Consider the following 21,050-nt stretch of genomic DNA (forward strand, 5'->3'; position numbering starts at 1 on the left):
CCAGTCCTGGACTCAGAAGCTTCTCTCTGTAACACAAGAGTTAAGAGGAAGAGATGCTTGTGCCTTGACACTCACTTTGGAAAAGCTTGTGTTCAGAAGATTAACTATTTGGCTTAAGTGATGACTCTCATCATACACAGCAAAATTATGGTACCTAAGATAAATTGTGTCAAGAGTTTTACAGCAAGATCTAACAATATAAAATCAAAAAGACCTAACATTAATAGATTTAAATGCTGTCTTGGTAATCTTTGAAGGTTATAATAATTCACTCTCCAAAATTTGAAGGTGACCATATGCACTTAGAGTAGACCTGGCTTTTCAGCAATTATTGTAATGATTCTTCTAGACGTTTTCACAGTGGGACTCTGTAAATGTGTTTTTCATTTTTTGAAAAAGCACCATTTTTCAAAATGAGAGCAAAACTAATTCCAGTATCTCTCCAATACATTTCCAGCATTTATTACTTATCAAGAAATTTGTCTCAGCTAACACAGTAACTATCCAGGCTATAAAACTGTAAATTAGTAATTATCTAAAGGCAACCAAATAGTTTTTGATCAGCTTTAGATATTATATACTTACAATATAATTAATATCATTTTGTCCCAAATTTTTCTTGGGGTTTTGTTTATCCAAATCATTAATAAATGAATATGTACCATCTTCTTTCCTGTACTAGGAAAAAGCAAGTTTCTTGGGAAGTTAGTTACAGAGCCATGTTCTCTGAGTTAACACATATAGATTTACAGTAATGTTGTCACTATTGCTTAACAGGAATTCATGGTTAAGAAAAAATTGAAGATATAATCTGAATTTCAACACAGATTGTTTATCATCACAAGCCATTTTGCCTTCTCACATTATAATTACAGCACATTAATTGCTGTACAGCAGCATCAGTAGAGCTGTTGAAGTGACATGACACAGTGACATGACACAGTGGCATTTGCCAAGATGAGAAGGTAATTTCAACAACCTGAATCAGTGTGAAGTCATGGCAGGCACAGGGCGGAGGAAAGATTTCCTTGATCGAGTTTTTCAAGCTACTCAGTAAAACTTCATGCATATGAACCACACAAAAAACTGGGAGAGTATTCACTCATAGTTCCATGAGGAATTAAGGTGCATGTGGGTAGACTGACCCTAAGGAGAAGGGGACCAGCACCCTTCACAAGCCACGAGGCCAATCCAGCTGTTCTGCACAAGACCAACAGGAGAAGGCTCAGAGGCAGCACTGGAAGCACCTCTCCAGCCTTCTCTGGCATTTGGCCTTGCTGACAGGAGTCAGTCTGCACAACACAGAGGGTGACAAAGAGCATCGTGTAACAACTCACTGTTCAGATCCTCACTGCTGCAGGAAAACACTGCAAAAGCCAGAAAACCTCCAGCTCCTCCTTAGCTCTATGAAGAGCTGACCTTCACACACCAGGTGCTTGAGCTTGCACACCTTGTAAGGCAGATTCTCTTCCAAGTAGCTCCTGAAGACCACAGCAGCAAAGGTCACTGCCCCTGGCAATGCTCCATCCTAGAGAACTCCACTTCAGCTTGGTTTCACATGAACACCATTATTCAAGTGCCAGCATTAACCTCCACCCAGTGATAATTCAGTTCCAACCACCCATTGTATTTACATTTCTGTTAATTACAATAAAAACAAATAGAAAAGCTAACTATAAAACACATGCTGATTAACAGCAACACTGTGAAAACTTTAACAAACTATTTGTCCTGTAGCTTCAGACTGCACATATAGCTAACAAAAAATTCCACTGAAGAACTGTGGTCAAAACTAAACTAACCAGACAATGTTAAAATGAGTATTTAAGGACTCTAATTGAAAAAAACCCCAAAAACAAAAACCAAAAAAAAACCCCACCAACGAACCAACAACCAATCCCCAAGCTATTATAATTTAAGAAGTTTTTATTGTATTATGAGCTTAAGATCAAGCCTCAAAACAAATTTTAAAAAAGTCCAGACAGCTTCTGGCTGCAGAGGCAGAAGCTGCTGCAATCAGCTGAGTGAGTCTGTGTGTTTCAGACCCCACATTTTAAGGCAGTGAGAAAAAGCTCCACATTTAACAAAGACATCAACTCTTTGGGTTTCCTTATTTTAGCCTTCTGTTTCTAAATAAGCCATGCACTTCCCGTGCTTTCTAAGCAACACACTTCCAGGACCTTACTGAAAACCCTTGTAAATATCTCATGTATCCAGAGTAGCAAGTAGTTCTGCTACTACAAGTAACATCAAAGAAAGATACTATACAGAAGCCACTAGAAGAAAGTTACTGAATACAGATCCTTGAACATATTGCACATCTCCCAGGAAACTGATAAAAATCAACTTCCAAGGCATCTGTGTCCTGCTGCTAACCTCCTTTTCAAAGCCCCAGTGCTTCCACTCCATTTATTTGCATCTTTCTTTTCCATCTCTTTAAACATCCAGCTCAGTATTAGAGGCCATGGAATTTCTTCTGTTTCTTTAAGATACTGAAAATCAGAATAAATTGAAAAAAGTCTTCCTAATTCAAGCTGTCAGAATTTGATGACTATGCTAATTATTTTTTCACATTTAGTCTGAATAGAACTCTGATTATCGTTTTTTTACAAAAACCCTAAACCTACAGAGTTTGTAATTTTTATTTTGACACCTCACTAAAAGGCTTTTAATCCTTTAATGTCCCTAAGTGATTACAATTTGAATTGCTATATAGCTGTATCTTTTATAATATTAATGAAAAAGTTGCAGTAAGGGATATGTATCTAAAAATATAAACCTTTTAAAAGTTAACAAGCCTTAGCATGAAGCAATCATGCAATGTAGGACAATGTGTTTGCTCTCCATTGCAGTGTAGAAGGTTGTGTGTGTGACCTACTTCCCAGCTTTTCTCAGACAATTTACATACTACATTTACACCCCAAATCACCTCCTTGCTGAGATTGAGTTTTGCAACAGTTTAGGCTAAATTTGGTCCAGCTCTTTCTCAGACAGGACTTTGAGCTGCCTGCCAGGTTCTGCAGCCTGTGGGTTGGGTGCAGCTGATCCAGCCTCTCTCACATGACTCAGGTCAGGCTTAGGTAACCAACCATCTGCTCCAACCAGTCAGCAGCACACGGGTGCAGCCTTAACCAAACAAGCTATTTCTGGCAAGCCACAGCAGCCCAAGGCTAACAACCCCCATTTCCCTCAATATGGACAGAAGACCCTCCCTGTAGGGAAGAACGGCAGCTAGGAACCAACAGGATTGCCAGTCTATATTTGTCCCAAAAAATCCCTGTATGCATGAATTATCTGAAATGTTAAACTCCTCACAAAGACACAGAAAGGCAAAATAAAACTGAATTCTTCATGAATTTCTAAGTCATCATCTATTCCCAAGACCAAATTCAACCATAAAAAATAGCAAAAGTAACGTCATATTTATAATTAACAAACTTCAATCTATAAAAAGAATAGATTTTATTTTCTCTCAGATTAAAATATATTCATTATCCTTAATAACACTCAGGTTAAATTAATTAATTTAATTATAAAACAAAAAGCAACAGAAAGCAGCCTTCTGGTTTTTTTTAATGTGAGAATCAAATACACTAATCGAGGAACATCGGGGTTGCACTTTATTTTAAATATTCATACCATTCCACAGCAGAGATTTAAAAAAATAGAAAAGGTAGATAATATATTTCTGTGTATTCAAAACTTTAATAACATGAAAAACTATGTTCTGTATATTCTATATTCTAAACCTTAGCGTGTAGAACTCAAAAATATATACACAGAATGTATCAATAGTTCCAAAAAAGTAAGGAAGTGACATAATCAAGCAGTGATCATAAAACAGCTGTACTTAAATACAAAGCTGTGATACTTTCAAAATCAGAAATGAGGGATGAGTCCAGCAAGAAATAGTTTAAATACTTTAATGTGGCTCTCATTAGAATAGTTCTTAACTTTTAAATTTAAATGCTGCAAACTGACATGAACAAAAATGAAAGATTTCTAACACTGCCAGTGAATTTTAAAAAAGCATTTTCTAGGAGATAAAATTTAATCTTCTCTCCTATGAAAATGTAAGTTATGAAGCAGTGTAAAGTATTAGCAAATAAATCAGTTGGGATGACACTGTGTTACAAAAAAAAAAACCAAACAAGAAAAATGTCAAACTGAACATCTTTTTGTGTAAGGGGCAAATTTAAAATGAGCCTCCTCTCACAAAGGGCACAGGGCACACAAAATCTCCTTAATTTCTTGAGTTGCCTTTTAATCAATAAAATTAATGTACATTTTATATAAAGACGGAACTTTGTGAAAAACAGATGTCCAAAACCAGTACTGAAGACAATTTATACATCTGAACCAGAAAAATAGATAGGGAGACAGGAATTAAATTAAAACAGATGAACCTAAAATGTAGCAGAAGTAACCATAAGGCTACAGCAGCAGGTTTGTGTGTATTGTCTGAATTATGTTACAACCAAAGTTACAGGAAAAAAGAGACTATTTTCAATCCTACATAATATTTTGAAAAAGCTAAAATCTCAGGTATAATATACATGTATACAATTATATTTGGAATTAACTTATTTACAAATTTTATACAGGGACAGGCTCTTTGTACAAACTCTATTTGCACAAACTTGAGTCATAGAGTCCTACCAAAGTGAAGCAAAGCAATGATCACATAAATAATGGTTTACATTACTTGGACTTTCTCGTATCAGGTCTATGAACTGAAGTTACAAAATATACATATTTGCCTTTCATACATATTGCTTTTTACATACAAAAAATCACTTAAGGAAAATAATTTGTAAAGTGTTAAAATGTGTAGAGTTTGACAGCAGAAAATCTAAGTCCTGCCATATGGTTACAGTCTGGAATTAACTGCATTTTTTCCATTATGTTACACATTTTTAAAGTAATAAAACAAGAAACATTTGCATCCATAGGGCTGTGTATTTCACTAATACAAAAAAACTTCCTGTATTTTCATAATATCTTTACGACACAGAGGGCATTCATTAAGCAATTGAGCACATTCCTTACAGGCAACCAGGTGACCACAGGGAATGAAGACAACAGACACATCCTTAGCCATACAGATTTTACAGAGCTTTTCTTCCTGCAAACGTCGTAACTTCTCTTCAGTACTGAGGTCTAAGGAAAATAGACACATAAAAACAAGTTAACATATTTACTACCATTGAATCTCATTATTTTTTTTCTCTTTACACACAAGGACAAGGTGCTCTTCATATGATTTAAAGGTTACACCCTTAAAAAGAACCAAGAAGAACTACAAGAGAGGAATCCTAGCTGCAGCATGGAATCCTCTTTTTTTATTTCCCCTTCTATGCCATTACATTTCCCAGGCCAATGCAAGCAGGGAGTACATCTATCTGTATTGGTAAGAGCTTGAAATACCTATAGAACTTAGGATATGCATATTTCAATCAGGAACCATTCTTTTCACAGACCTCTCTCTGACAAAATTTCCCCAAAATTTGAGCAGAAGGTGAAAGAAAGGCTCATTCCTACTGGTTAAGTCATTTGGATTTTATTTCTTTTTCTGAGTTTTCCCAATGAGAAAATAAGGATGTGACTTCCCTGTCCTCATTTTCAAAATGCCCATACTTCAAAAAGCTTAAAATCTGTAACACAGAAAGAATAAATCTGGCATTGTACATGAGCTCTTTATTATTCCAATATGCCCCATGTGAAAATACAAAATTCAGACACCTCCCCCTGCCACTTGGGGGAAGCTCTGCACAGCCAACCACCAAAATAAGGTCCAGTTGCACTGCAAGTTCCTCTTCCCCCATAATGCCCTGTTAAAAATCTTATTAAATGAGTGGGTTGGTAAGATCTCATCTTATCATGACAACCAGATGGTCTCTGCCCTCCCTGTGAATTCACCCATATGCTTGGCTTAAATGTCTCCTGAATCAGAACTCCTGCATTTGGTCTTTTTGCAGAGTGCACCACAAGGGCTTTCTGAGCATGACCTGCGTGTCCCAGCAAAGGTGGAACATAAATAACTGAACAGAAACACCACTTAGATGCACACTTGTTCTTATTGGCCAAGAACAAAAATACTTCTACCCCAAGCAAAATGATACACTGTAAATAAATGCCCCCCCTCTGTGACCTTTTCACATTGAATACACCAAATACAGCAGCGCGTCCCTGGGTCTATTTCACTTTGCCACATCTATAGATCATCTTATAACTATATTCTCGCTTTTATTTTTAAATATTATTGTCACAATTTTGGCTTTTTTTAGCACATACAACCTTTACCAGAAGCACACTAAACTGTCACTGTTACACACCTGTGAGATACCAATACTACTTATTTTAGAGATGATGTTTATAAATGCTGCTACACTCAAATATTTCAACACCCTGTTTGTTCAGGTTTTTTGGTTTTTTTTTAATGTCTCAAACCAAAGGTCTTTAAATTTAATTTACAATACTGTAAATTTACTATAGGTAAGACTGGGATCAGAGGGTAAACAGATAACATTAAAAAATATTTCACAGACTAAAGAACTGATATGAAAGTACACACAGAGGTTTTGTAACTGAATAAGCTCATCTTGCTCAACTGGGATTTCATTTGGTTCTTCATCCCTTGTATTTTCTTTATGAGCACTTAAGTCTGCTACCAGATCCTCAACAGATGTGTGACTTTCTCCAGTCATCTGCAATCTCTTTTCCATGGTGTTCCTAATCTCAGACAAACTGAAACCCATGGCTATGGCACTTTGTACCAAAGGATTCTGTAAGAGACCATCTAAAACAAGAAATTAAAAAGAAAACAAAAACACTTTAAGAAGGATGAATCTGATTATCTGACAGTATTGACTACAGTACTCTAAGACACATATTTGCAAACAAATATGTAATCAAAGGAAGCATATTTCCAATTTGAGAATTTTGCCAATTGTAAAGACTGCAGATTTGAGGTTTTTTTCTATCCTAGCTTTCCCAGTCTCCCCTCATCTATTTATATTATAGAAATCCTCCTAAATTTGCTATTAAAGTCAACTACTTCAAAATAAATAACATGTCTCATAGAACTACCATCACAAATTTTGTAGCTGAATGTCAAATGACATTAATCCAAAAAGGCAAAATGGATAAGTCACATTACATCAATTTTAAATCAGTTCTGAGAAGGAAAAATCCTCATACATGTGTTGAGAGAAACCAGTAAATAATTTGAATTTATAAATCCACAACACAGCACCACCAACAAGTAAGCAGGTCTATCCATGGCAAGACACAACATCACTTTGGGAAACCACTTGTTGGGCTTTCCCCTTCCTTTTACTTATCAACATTGTTCAAATAGCAAAACTTTTGAATTTTTAATTTTTAAAAACAAAAACTTTTTTTTTAAAGGCTCTTTTGTTTTAACTCTCATAAATGAGCAGTATGGGAGAGATTTCTAAGCAGGTTTTGTGCAGCCACTCTTACTATCAATAGCTCCCATTCCCTGCGATGAAGCTGCTTGATTGGCCTCCTCCTACCCCTTTGATTGTTTTGTCTTTTTACTGCTTGCTATTTGTGAAAAGCATTGCAGGAATGTGTAATTCTGGAAGACATAATAAACTACTTCAGCTTGCTCAGCTTCCTGGTCCTTGCCACTGGACAGACCAACTCTTCCTGCCATGAAGAAGGGCTGGTTCTGGTCAGTGTTTAGCATTCATCCCACAGCACTACCAATTCCATACTTGCTGCACACTCACTACCTCTAAGACTCAGTCCTATACAACTTCTTCCATGGTTCACAATCTTTACTTAACTATATTTACCAAAATGTAATTATATTTCCTCTAAGAGGAATAAAATGCACTCTGCAGTTCTTTAGAAGCAATGAAGTAATGGAAGAATATCATCCAACATTTTGCCTGTAGTGCTTTATTTTAAAACGTAATAGGGTTACTTTTAAAGTTAACCATTCCTGTCACTATACACTCAAATATGGATATTCCAAAATAAGGGGAAGCTGTTTGTTTTAAACAGATACCTTTAGGAATTATTGTCCCTTCAGCAGCTTCTGTCTAAAAGTGAAATATAAAGAAACAAAATTACAATTCTGGAGAAAGTAGAAGGAAATACATACAGTTACAAAATTAAAAAATAGCTATTTGATCTCAAGTTATTTTAGTGACTAAAACTATTTCATCTGCTCTGAACATGATCAGCATTTTGTTATAATTTTAACCCATCTCTGCAATAACCATATGTACACAATTCTTAGTCTACAAAAGAATTCTAAAACATTATCAGTTTTACATTTTAGTGACTATACACAAGTTTAACAATGTTCTACCAACAAGAAAAGAAAATGTATCTGCTATTATTCATCATCCACCTTAGGCTCCCAGGCTGTAAAACAAATGGCACCTGTTCAGTATCCAATATCCAACATTCCCAAGGTGCCCTGGCTGGGATCCATAACCCAGGCCATGGAGAACTGGGAGATGGCTACACTCTGATTGACAGAGCCAAAACACACTGCAATTCCTTCACTTCCTGCCACTCAAAGTGGCAGCAGGTGGATTAAATGATAGGCATGTAATTAAAAGGTAACTTCATATAAAAATTATATTTATTTTTTGTATTTCAATAAAATTATTAATAAGCAAGAAACTTACTGTTGAATCCGTACATCCATCTTTCAAGTGAACATTATTTATAAATTCTATCCCCTTTTCATTCCTCACAAATCTGCACCTAAAAATAACAATATTTAGATTTAATAGAACTGCATTAGCAGCAAAAATTTGTTATATAACTATGGAAGCTTTGACAAATTTCCTACAACATACAGATTGCCTGCTTTTAAAATCTCTAAATGTTTAGTCAACCTCTGTAATGTCACTGTAATATTTCTAAGAACACTTAAACACTTAAGCAGTACTTATCTTTCTCACATTTTTGGTAAAAAAGAAAGCTTAGGAGTTGTTGTCCATGACAGCTCATGACAGATTTCTAAACATAAAGGCTCACTCAAATGAAAAATAAACATTTCTTTTAGTCTTTCACAATCAAAGCAAACAGTCACTGGTGAAACATGTGCCTTCCATGCTTTCTTTCATTATCTTCCAGCCAGCCTTAGCCACTGGGCAGAGCTCTTCCCTACCAGAAGATTTCGGGAATGCCACAACTCCTTGACAAGAGTTCTCCAGCACCAGCAGTTCCTTCACCTTCAGGAACAACTGCTGTAAGACTGCCACTGAGGCTGATGTGCAAAACCTCAGAACAGATTTTAAACAATATTGGCAGTCTTTCTAAAAACTACTTCTGCTCCTGCTACTACTAGTACTGTCTGAAATCCTTAATCCTTTCAAATTAGAGAGAACTATATTCTATATTCCATGGCACTAACCCACTTTGGGTTTGTTTGCTCTGTGGCAGCTATTTAGTCATTTTGTATCTTGTATAAGTTACAAACCTTTACAATACAAAGCTATTAAAACAACCATTACAATGTAGCAATTTGATAACAAGCAAAACCCCTCAGATACATATTGACAAAACCACAGCATTCTTGCTGACAAAGCAAACATTGGTTAAATCCAGACACGTCTCTTCCCTTTAATAATGTTACAAATAAGACAAAATTATTTGCATAAATCTAAACATTATTAAACCATAATCAACCTTCTCAAGCCTTTATTAGTATGCATTGCCATTAAAGTGCAATATACTGTAAATAAGACTCAGACACACACAAGGGATACCTTACCCAGGAAACCATTTGGCATGTTGATCCCAAGGGTCCTCATTTTCCTTCCATTCTTTCAATCCTCCACCACAGTGGAAACACACAACATGATCACCATTACCTGAGGAAACACACAAGAATGAAGTTGCATACTTTGTGCAGGCATAATACCAAGTTTTCAACTACAATGTTACATTAAGAAAAGAAGTATTGCTTTTACTGATTTACAATTTCAGTTGAAAATAACTCAACTTTAACAGAGGACAACACACATGATTTGAAACAAATGTTCACGGGAGAACTGAACTTAATGAAACACAAAATAAGAGAAGCAAATTTCTTGAATTTTATTTTAATAAGTAATTATATAGATAAAAAAACAAAAGCTGAAAATAATCTGTTATCATGGAGCTCTATCCAATGGTAAACAAGCCTGAAGATGCCTGCCACAAAGAATGAGAGATGTTTACATGGCTTTGTGGTCCTCTATTTCCCATTAAGATCAACAGGCCCTAACCAGCAGTAGCAAAACCAGCTGAGGAGAACTGCATCCTCTCTGTTCTAGCACTGTGCCCACTGTGATCCAAGACTGCCCCAGAAACTGTTTAAATATTGTTTTTATTGAATGAGAGGAGGTATGGGTGGTGTTTCCACAGAGAGCTAAATTCTCCTCAGGCCACAGGGAGCAGTTTTCACAGAAGTCACCTGAAGAGCCCTCAGTCTGATAAGCTGGAGCCCAGTTAGTGCAACTCTACCATACAGATCTTTTGGTACTTCCATGAACCCAAGGAGAAATCAATAAAATAGTTCCAGTGGGTACAAATATTGCCCATTTATAACCTACACAGGAATATAGCAAAGATTTTATTTATGGCCACAAGCAAAATAAACATAATTATACTATAAAGTTCTGAGACTTAGCAAGAGAGAAGTCAAGTAAGATGAAAGCAAGAAATTACCCCAGATAATCCCCTTTTCCTTGTGACTGAGTAGGAGCAATACTTTGCACTTGTGCATTATCTCTCAGTGTGAGATTTCAAAGGGCTTTAATGGTATTGTGAAATTCCATCTAATTTAGAAACCAATGGTCAGAGATGGTGCCTGATCCAAATCAAACCCTACGTGTCAAAGAGTAAAAGCTCTTCCACTGGCACCACTGTCTTTATAAAGTAGGCACTAGTGGTATTTGCTGGTTTTGGGTGTCCACATGCCATGATAATGCAAACTCATGTTAACTAAAATGACACACAACCTGGATTCTGGACTGTCTTGCTCACAGGCTTTTGTACAGGCCACAGGCCCATTCCTTACACCTAAGGTCTGGGGGACAGCACTTTGTTTCTTAAAAATTATTAACTCAAGTCATTGGCATTGTGAAAGATGTATTATAAAGGTTCTAACAGGCAAAAAAACATACTTGGTTGTTTTACTGCTAAGAATAAATTTATGATCAAGTCCACACTTTGCGAGTAAACATTCTCATTACAATGTATGCAATTTTACATAAGAACTGTGAAAAGTAGATTACAGAGTAAAGAGATTCTGGCAAATTGTTTTGTTGGACAATGCCCTTTTCTGACCCACAGATGGGGCAATTGAGAGGTGTTTTAAAAAATTTCATTCCATTATCAGTCTCATGAGAAGGGTGAGACAATACACATGTTATAATTCATGCTATCACAATCAGAAGTCAGCTATTTCTTCTCTACAAACCTATTTCTCACATTGTTCCATATAAAAATTTTTTAAAATGGGATTTTTTTCCATAACAAGACACTTCCTCATGTACAATTTCTTTGTAAAAGGTATTAGTCATTTCAAGGTCTGGCCTACCTGTGCTATAGAACCCAGCTTCTGCAAGTTGCTCCTTGTCAACAGGATACATCCAAGATAAAAACGTTTGTAAACGTTTTCCATATTTTGCCATAGAGGGATTCCTTGGGTACTGTGCATTGTTCAGACCACTTACACCAAGCTCAGAAGGAACAGATTCACTTGAAACATTTCCTACATCCCGTCCCAGGACAAAAAGGCATTTGGGAAAATGCCTCTTGTGTTCTGACCAAGCTGTGTCACCGGGTTCCCAGTTCTTCAATTTTCCACCACAACAAAAACATGCCACTTGGTCACCAACACCTGTATAATAAAATCCAGCATTAGCCAATTCCTGTGGTGTCAGCTGGCCATTGAGGGGCCAGTTGTGATAAGACTTTAATCTTGTTTCTTCACTGCACATAGCAGGGTTTTTAGGATACAAAGTGTCTGACATATCCACAACCTGCCTAGTTCTCAAAAGGTAATCTGCCTCCACATCAGGGTTATCCAGAGCACACGGGAGGGCTGCATTGCTGGTACCATTTTCAGTTCCATTCTGGTAGTTCTGGGTATCAGGATCCATGTCACTTTCCAGAAAAGCAGCTTCAGTAATAAACTTGCAGTTGGGGGCAAGCTGTTTGTGTCTCTCAACTGCAGAATCCCCAGGCACCCATCCTTCAACAGTAGTATGGCAACTGAAGCACTTCACTTTGTCACCTTCTCCAGTATAAACAAAGCCAGCTTGGGCTAGAGCCAGCACAGAAACAGGACAGTCCTGTGGGAATCCCACAAACGTTCCCCGTCGCTCCCGTTCCTGCGCCCAGTCCTGGGCCCCGTCGGTGTCCGCAGAGGCTCCCGAGCTCGGGGGGACATTGCACGTCATCTCCTCACAGGCAGGGCTCCCCTGCACGTTTCCTAAACAAAGAACACGTTTGAATTTCCCAGACAGAAGGATAGACCATACCCATATACAACCCTGGAAAATGGCTAAATTCAACTACCATCCTTTATGTATTAAAATTACAACTCCTCCTCTTCTCCCCCATTTCATCCCTGCCTGCATTACCTGCCACACAGAGGCAAACACCAAGGTATTAAAATCAAATAACAAAACTTGTAAAGAAAAGCAGAAAGATCAAGATGTCTTAAAGGCCTATAAACATTTACCTGGAGAACACACAGGTTTATAGCTTTACAAGTATGTTCTATTTCTTAAGAAAGATTGCAAGAATTAAGTCAACAAAATACAAATAAAAGTTCTGGCCAAAATCATGCCAAAAGGCTTCTGAACCTGAAATACAAAGCTACTAAATTTAAAATACTGATCTGAGCCAGTCTATAGTTGCAAGATTTCAGAGCTCAGTTCTCAAACACAACTATATATTAACCTCATATGAAGGCCATCACATCCCTGCCCATTACAGGTGGGCAGACACTGGTAAAACAGTCAGCAAAAAGAAAAAAGCTTTTTTACTTTTCTTATATTGCAAAGACACACCTCAATTTATATTTTAGCAAAGTATCTTGTGAAATTAACTATAAAATATTTCACTGGTTGAAGTGCTGGGCATTGCTTTAAAGATCAGTGTGTTGGGAATACCCAGCACCAGTGTTCATGTCCAGCATACTGCTTCCACTTTCCCACACCCTGCCTACACCCTCTAGAAAAATTCCTGTGCTCCTGCCATCACCATCACCCCAGCTTTTCCTCCCTCCCCTACCTGAAGAAATGTCATTTTTCTTAGCACTTGTCACACATTCCTACCCCTGCCTATACTTTTCCAGGGTGAGTACCAGCTGCCAGTTCTGCCTCATGTCCCTTCTGTGCCAGAAGGCTGCTCAGAGCACTCAGACAAGCCCCATCTTAGCTGAGGATGAAACAAAGCAGCTTGGCTACAGCAGTTCTTGTGCAAGAACCACAAATTGACAGTGTCATCACCTTCCTCCCAACATGGATGAAGTCAAAGCACAGTAAACATTCCTGTCTTGTCCAGACAAGTGCAGTGATACTATTAACTTAAAAACTCTTGGCTATTGCTAATCACATCTTAGAAGTGGTAAATTAAATTATGAGACTGCCCAACTAAACTTCTTAGCACAAAGCAGTTCAGCAAATAGCAAAAAGAAAGGCATGTAAGGAAAACAGAGTATGTGCTTAACTGAACAAGTGTTCTTCTCCATTTTCTGTAAGAATACTGAAATATATTTATTTCCAGTCTGTATAAGGTAGGCCAGCACACAAAAATATAGCTTCCTCAAGACCTGCATTAATATTGATTATACATTCTGGAATGCAGATGTTACAATGATTACTTCTGTAACACCACATTTAGCTTCTACAAAACCTTTTTTAGGGTTCAAAAAGGGAGGAGGAAATTAAAATGCCTATGTACTGCAGGATTGCAGCATCCTCTGCCAAGATGACAAAGACAATGAGGCTGTGAGCAGGTGAAGGAAACGTGACGTCAGCCACCTGGCACGGGTGCTTCATGTAATCATGGATCCAAACTGAGCACCAGCCTTAATTCCTTCTGTCTGTCACTTCATGACTAATGTAATAACACTCCAAATTATACTGTGCCTTTCTGGTTTAACTTAGCAAATTCAAAAATAGCATCTGAATAAATTGCATTGACTGACCTACAAATCTGACCTATATGCTTGTTTCGACTTTGAAGGGCAAAGAAACCCAAACCAGTAATTACATTTAGTAATATGAAAGTTGTCATGAAACATGTATTTTTATATACACATATCTATTGAAAACAATTGGGTTTTTTTATGAAATCTTAAAAGCTTTTATGTTTATTGCTCATGTTTATTTTCTTATAAAGCCTTACTTTAAAGCCTCTAGAACTGTTCCTGTAAAGATCTGAAGTGACCTTAAGCATCTATCACTACTACACTGCATTCATGAAAGAGCTGGTATTACTCAAAACCAGTTAGCTGCATGGTAATTTTTTGTCTGCATGCCTGAAAGACTTTCTACAAGAACACAAACAAAGCCTACCTCACATCCTTCAAAAACTCCTTCTCAAACTGTCCATTGAAAAAACCAAACCAAACATATATGGCTTTTGCTGTATGAATAGCAGTATACCTCTATTTCTATTATATTTATATAGAAATGAGTTGTGAAACAGTGAAAAAAAATATTCCTATTTTAATTTTTTGCTTTATGTACATTAATTTTTTTCTACAATGCCACGAATACTTCAAAAATCCTTTGTTAACATGGTGAATAAAAAAGATATTATGCCCTCCCCATGGTGATAATGAAAATATTTGCCACATTTGGATTCTCTGGAGTCAATCCTCACAATCCAAACAGTATGAAAAGCATGTACCAAGAGAGCAATAAGTACTGACACAGGGGGTACAATCACAACAGATCAATTCTTTAATATGAACTAGCTGCTTTTTCAAATTATATCAACCACATAATTTAATCATGGTCACTTGGAGCAGAAAGGTTCAGGTATCACTCTAAAAGCCTCACCTAACTCCTGCAATGACAGAAGCAGGGCCAGTCCCTCTCACGAAGAGGCAAGGTTTGACAATGCTCCAGCCACACCACACCTTCCCTTACAGCAGCCCTTGAAACATGGCTGGTTTACATTTCACTATATCTATGTAGTTTTATCTATGAGAAACATCTTTATCAAGCACTGAGGCAAACTCCTTGCCTGTGTAAGCACTGTTTCATATACAACATTAGTACTACTTTAAATAAAGTATCATCTTCAATTATTTCTATTTCAAACAACTAGTAGTTAAAAGCAACTACTCAAAGTGTAAAATTACAGCTAGCTTAGGAAGACTACTTCTGTACATGTTTTTTAGCAGCTGCCTAACTCCAGTTAGTTGGAATAATGATCTAGAATGATATCTGGCACCATAACAGCACTCAGACAGATATTAACTGTAGCAGAAAAATGAGTGAGGGTAAATTTTTTAAATAGTTTAGAGCTAAGAAACATAAACTCACAAAAATCTGCCACCTAAAATGGGCACACAAGACTTTACAATGTATACCAGCAGCCAACCTGAGGTCAGAGTACACTCCATGTATACTGAAGGAAATGAAGCCATTTTGCATAGGTTTTAATTAACCACATGAGAATTAAAGGTAGAAGTTCCAGAAATGTTACAGATCATCTTCACTTGTAAAACCTAGATATTTCAACTATTATTGAAGCATTATATATATTTTTATACAGTGAGTAAACAAGTCTATTTTAGCCTGAAAGGCTTCCAGAAGATAAGCCAAGCTTAATCCTGATTTTAAACATCTGAAGGCTCTTTGCCACGAGACACCACCCTCTTTCAACCTGAATTAGCAACCTATATAGCCCACTGATTATGTTTCAGAAGAAAAAGTAGAGACAAAAATATATAGCAAAAATGTTAACTTATTCAAAATGCAAAATTGTACATGGTGGATCTGCAAAACAAACATGTTTAATTCAGACTTAAAAATATTAAGAGGTATTTGATTTTATGCAAAAATACACCATGATCATATTACCTAGATTTGAAAAGCTTCAAAGGAAATGTACAAAACTCACTTTTCCTTTTAAGTATATTTCACTAGATGTGATTATTTCCATCCTTAACCCCAAACTAGACTGGCATTACAAGGAGTTATTTTTAATTCATTTACATGACTAGCACAGCAGTAACCTCCAAGTCAGAAATCTCCTTGCTCAGCCTCCTGTTCCTGACCAAAGGGTACATGCTAGTATTTACTGTTGGCTGAATTTTGAAATGTGAGTAGTGCACCAAGTAAATATCAAACAGAACATACTGTACCAGCTGACACACAGATTATGCATATGTCACTTCAATGAACTTCAGTTTCTGCTTGCTCAGCTGCAATTAGATCAAGGAAGGTGCATGCTGCTAACTGAAAACCTACCTATAAAGATTAAAATTACCACAAACATGATATATTTAAACAGTGTTTGAAAATTTCAGTGTATTTATATAATTATCAAGAGCCATTTAAAAAAAAAAAGTTCTGTTTAGATATTTTTTATTTATTTTAGAGAGAGGGTGTGTATCTACAGAATGCCTCCTGATTCAGTGCCAAAGCTTATATAACCCTATCAGCTCAGCTTTATTTGTCTGTTCTTCCAACAGGTCCTGCTTAGCCTCCCATCAGGGTTTGTCATCACAGGAAGTCAGTCAGCTGCTCAAGGTTATAGCAGGCTATTATATCCTCCTAATTTTTGACTTAAGTCACAAAGACTTTCATGCTCTCTCTGTCTTCAAAATGTACATAACCAGGCCAACAGAAACATACCATTCTGAGAAGTATTTGCACACTGTGATTTTCTTCATGAAGAAGTCATATGGGCATGGAATAGAGAAATAAACAAAAAAGATGACTTCATGGCTGCTAAGGGCAGAGAAAGAAAATCCTTTTGGAGAACTTCCAAGTTAAATGTCATCAGAACTTTGGCTGCATGTATGAGAGGGAAGGAGTAAATACCAGCTTCTGTATGAAAAACTGGCAGGCTGTAGCCCAAGTAAGATACTGCTCTTGTGGCTAAAAAGCAAAAAAAAGAAAAAAACCTGAGTTAAGAGGGGTTATTAAAAAGAACAGCCCGTAGTAAAATGTGCCTATTAGAATCTGCAGTGCCCTGAGATGCGCCTTTCTTATGAGCTGAGCTTCAGCTTTTAGTGCTACATCTTTCTTTCGCAAATAATTTAAACTTCTAGCTGAAGAAAAATATGGAAAAAGAGGGCGTTTTTCATCAGGGAGATATTATGATAAGAAACTTCAGCTACAGCAACATGATTCATGCCACAGCAGAACTGCTGAACCTCCTGGATTCCAAGGCAAAGCTGCAGAAGCACCGGGCAGGCACCTCCAGCCTCGGCCTCTGGCGAGGGCGTTCCCTGCCCCGCCAGGGCCGCCGCCACAGCAGCCACGCTGCGATCATCGATCATCGCTGTCAGAGCTGCACGGAGGGAGAACAGCACCCCGAGACCCAGCTGCACTGAGGGAGAGAGAACAGCACCCCTGAGATTCAGCTGCACTGAGGGAGAGAGAACAGCACCCCGAGACCCAGCTGCACTGAGGGAGAACAGCACCCCGAGACCCAGCTGCACTGAGGGAGAGAGAACAGCACCCCTGAGATTCAGCTGCACTGCGGGAGAGAGAACAGCACCCCGAGACTCAGCTGCACTGAGGGAGAACAGCACCCCGAGACTCAGCTGCACTGAGGGAGAACAGCACCCTGATTCCTTCTGGAGTCACAGCAGGAATGCTTCACTATCAGAATAGGAAGAATCTGCATATATACATATATGTGTATATATATGTACTATATATATATACACATACATACATACATATATAAAGTGCATTTATACACACACAGCCCTCATCATCTTGTAAACTTGGAAATCTCTCTTGGATTATCCATCATATTTTACTTTTATCCATTATATTTTACTTTTAACTTTGACTTCTTCTAAGGAACTAATTCTAATATTTCACCCAAAACAAAATATGAAAGTTGTTCCTGTGGAAAGTACTCTGCTTGCCTTTTTATTTAATAAGAAACTCTCCAAATCATTGAAGAGGAAGGACAATGATCTGCAAGACATGTGCAGCTTAATTTTACATTTTATATGATAGGAGGGACACTCAATTCTAGCTTTGCAGCATGCCTTCTTCATAATAACAGCCTTTCAGTCTTCACACACAGCTATATTTTTCATGTTTAAAAATCTTCTTGAGCCTGACTTTCAATCATCATGCTCAGAATATCCTGCATTAGAACTCTGTAAAAAAGATCCCATGCTATGAAAAATAAAAAGCAGCAAAGGACTGGACATTTTTAAACAAAACAATACAAAAGGTACTCAAACAGTTTTCCCTAAGGAATTAGTATCCAATCAGACTAAGTATAGCAATGGACTAAGCAAAGCAGATACTGGTTTCATTGCTATTTTCCACCAATCTTTAGAACAAATTCCAATATTTACATTCCTGTTGGTAGGAAAAAAAAAGACGTAAGAAACCTCTTTCACATAACTTCAGCATTGTTTGTGAAGCCACAACTTCAAAGCTATGACAAAAAAAACATTTTAAAATTCTGTCCCTTGGACAAGTAATCCAAATTAAAATATAATCTAAAGCTGAAAGAGTCTGAGGTCAGGGAAACTCTGAAATGTTGTTAGATGTTTTATTAAAACTAGTAAGGGACATAAATTGGGGATACTCCTTAACATTCAAAGACAACAAAACAAAACCCTGGAATTAAAAACTAGAGGGCAGCAAAAAGGAGAAAGAATGTAAAGCAGACAGTTAAATCCCATGATCCAGACTTCTCTCTCCTAGGAAATTCTGTGTTTGATTATAAACTGGATTTCTGGAATTCTTCAGTTCCCTGCAGCTGTACCACCCACCTTGGGAGGAGAGCAACAGAGAGAAGTCCTATCACAGGTACACACAGCCAGAAATGGAACCCATTTCCATACTTCTAAAACTGAGATATGAACACACATTTCCTTACTTTTCTGATAACAAATGCAAGTCTGTTTCGTATCAGTGGGAGCAGTCAAAAAAACCCACACCAACCATCCTCATCAGCGTTCTTTCACTTTTGCTGCTGACTGCAAAGGCCAAGGTCAGAGGAGATGCAGAACAATCATTAACTCATTCCTTTGCCCTCCTTGGCCAGTGCTGTAGGTGCCAAGCTTTTCATAACAGGAACTACTTGGGATTCTTTAAAGAACCTCAAAGAAAACTGCAAACCAGTCAAGTAGATAGCAAAAGGAAGCAATTGAAAAAATTTTAAATATTCAGATAAAAGCTTAAGCAGCCAATTCATCACACAAAAACTTGCTTTCTTAGAGACAATACTTCACTGTTCTCTGTTACATGAGTGATTTACTTCAATGAGTAATTACGTAAATCTGCATCCAATGAGTAATTACGTAAATCTGTATTCTACTGCTCTTTGACCATGTATCAGATTAACAAAAAGGTATTTGACAAAAAGATAAAAGAGGTTTTTTCCTGCAGTTGGTTGCTTTTCCTTTAAAATTGGTCTACTGTAAGATCTTGCAGTTTCTAGATGTTCATTTAGGAAACTAAATTCTCCCTGTTAGCTACCTGAAGTATTTGCATTAAAATTGCAATTTAAGACTGTAGCAGTAAAGGGATAATGAAAGTAGTGCTGCAAACATGTCTACATTTTGCAGTAGATACAGATTAAAAACAGTGCAAAAATTACCCAAACCAAAATGCATACTTACACCCATTTATAGGGCTTTCTGCAGGAAAACAGAAGCATCAGACAAGTAGGACAGAAGCAGAAATACACTTACTGTTAAAGAGAAATATATAAGCATATAATCAAAGACATTGTGCAAAAGAGAACTGCTTGAAGTTAAATTACCAGTGAAAACAAAATACTTTGAGTGAACTTGTCCCTATAGAATTCTTAATAAATACAGTAATCGAACAAAACTGCATTTTTATTAACAAGAAGCAGTTCTAGAAAGTGATGGGCCTAATAAAAGTTAAAATAATAAAAGAGTGGGCAAGGAGAGATAATATTCACATATGCCAAAAGAACCACAGAGACTATAGAAGCGCTTATTAGCATAGGGAATTTTTCATCCACTTTGGCCAAGAGCAGCACTGAAGGTTCGGAAGGTTCGAGCCGGGCACGGCTCGGGACGGGCTCTGGGCTCCTCCGGGCAGCCCCGGCCCGGCCCGGCCCGGCCCGACCGCTCCCGCGGGCGGCGGCGCGCCCGTCCCCATGGCAACGCCGCACCGGGACCTCCCGCCGGCTCCGGCAGCGCCCGGGGGCAGCGGCGGCCGCACCGGCCCTCGGCATCCCCGGCACCGCCGTGGGGGCACAACCGAGGGACCGAGCCCCCCGCTCCACGCGGAGAGCCCCGCCGAGCCGCCCGGAGCGCTGAGAGCCCCCAGCGCGGGAAGCTGGGGACCCCGGCCCGCCTCCGGATCCCGCAGCCGCCCCGGTCCCGCCGCTGCCGTGGACACTCACCGGGCGCGTCCCATCCCGTCCCGTCCGGTGCCCGGCACCGGAGCCTCTCTCGGCAGCGCTGTCACCAGAAGATGGCGGTTCCCGGCAGGCTCAGCGCCGGGGAAGGAGCAGCGCCCCCTGGCGGGCCGGTGGGGGCGCGGCGGGCGGGCTCCCGCCGGCGGAGGGCGGCGCGTGGCGGCGGCGGGAGGAAGTGCAGAGCGGCCCCTCAGCCCGCGGCCCCTCAGCGCCGCTCCTCCTTCCCCTCTGGCCCCGCAGCCCCTTCGGTCCCCACTGCCCCGCTTCTCATCCCGCTCAGCCCCTCCGGTCCCCACTGCCCCGCTTCTCATCCCGCTCACCCCCCACAACCCCCTCAGTTTCCTCGGCCCCACTCCTCAGCTCCTTCCGTTTGTCCGTCCGGTCAGTGCCTCACTTCCCAGCGCTCCCGGCTCCGCGCCGGCCTCGCCTCTTCGCCCTCAGCACCT

At 38.7% G+C, this 21,050-nt stretch overlaps 1 protein-coding gene across 3 annotated transcripts; it reads right to left on the reverse strand.

Moving 5' to 3' along the window:
- Window positions 1–3,597: 3,597 nt before the first annotated feature.
- On the reverse strand, window positions 3,598–20,674 carry XIAP (X-linked inhibitor of apoptosis). 3 transcript variants are annotated; one of them, XM_054289962.1, is made up of 8 exons: window positions 20,590–20,674; window positions 18,440–18,560; window positions 11,576–12,472; window positions 9,764–9,863; window positions 8,670–8,748; window positions 8,039–8,072; window positions 6,575–6,799; window positions 3,598–5,160 (listed from the first exon to the last, which is right to left on the reverse strand). In XM_054289962.1, exons 3-8 carry the CDS (start codon window positions 12,438–12,440, stop codon window positions 4,967–4,969), a joined length of 1,497 nt encoding a protein of 498 aa, XP_054145937.1. In that variant the 5' UTR covers window positions 12,441–12,472; window positions 18,440–18,560; window positions 20,590–20,674; the 3' UTR covers window positions 3,598–4,966. The 3 variants fall into 3 exon arrangements, with proteins under 3 accessions (XP_054145937.1, XP_054145936.1, XP_054145938.1); XM_054289961.1 differs by having other exon boundaries at window positions 18,437–18,560; XM_054289963.1 differs by lacking the exon at window positions 18,440–18,560 and having other exon boundaries at window positions 20,590–20,667.
- Window positions 20,675–21,050: the final 376 nt, after the last annotated feature.

This window comes from Melozone crissalis, unplaced genomic scaffold (genome assembly GCF_028551555.1).
Source record: "Melozone crissalis strain CALT ecotype California unplaced genomic scaffold, PUWL_Pcris_2 ptg000068l_1, whole genome shotgun sequence".
NCBI lineage: Eukaryota > Metazoa > Chordata > Aves > Passeriformes > Passerellidae > Melozone > Melozone crissalis.

Bases quoted from the DNA above. Each gene is read 5' to 3' on its own strand.
- XIAP (XM_054289962.1), bottom strand. From the start codon at position 12,440: ATGACGTGCAATGTCCCCCCGAGCTCGGGAGCCTCTGCGGACACCGAC. The intron at 9,864-11,575 runs GTAGGCCAGACC...GTGTTTCCTCAG, and splicing joins AGCTGGGTTCTATAGCACAG to GTAATGGTGATCATGTTGTG. The intron at 8,749-9,763 runs GTAAGGTATCCC...TGTTATTTTTAG, and splicing joins CATGCCAAATGGTTTCCTGG to GTGCAGATTTGTGAGGAATG.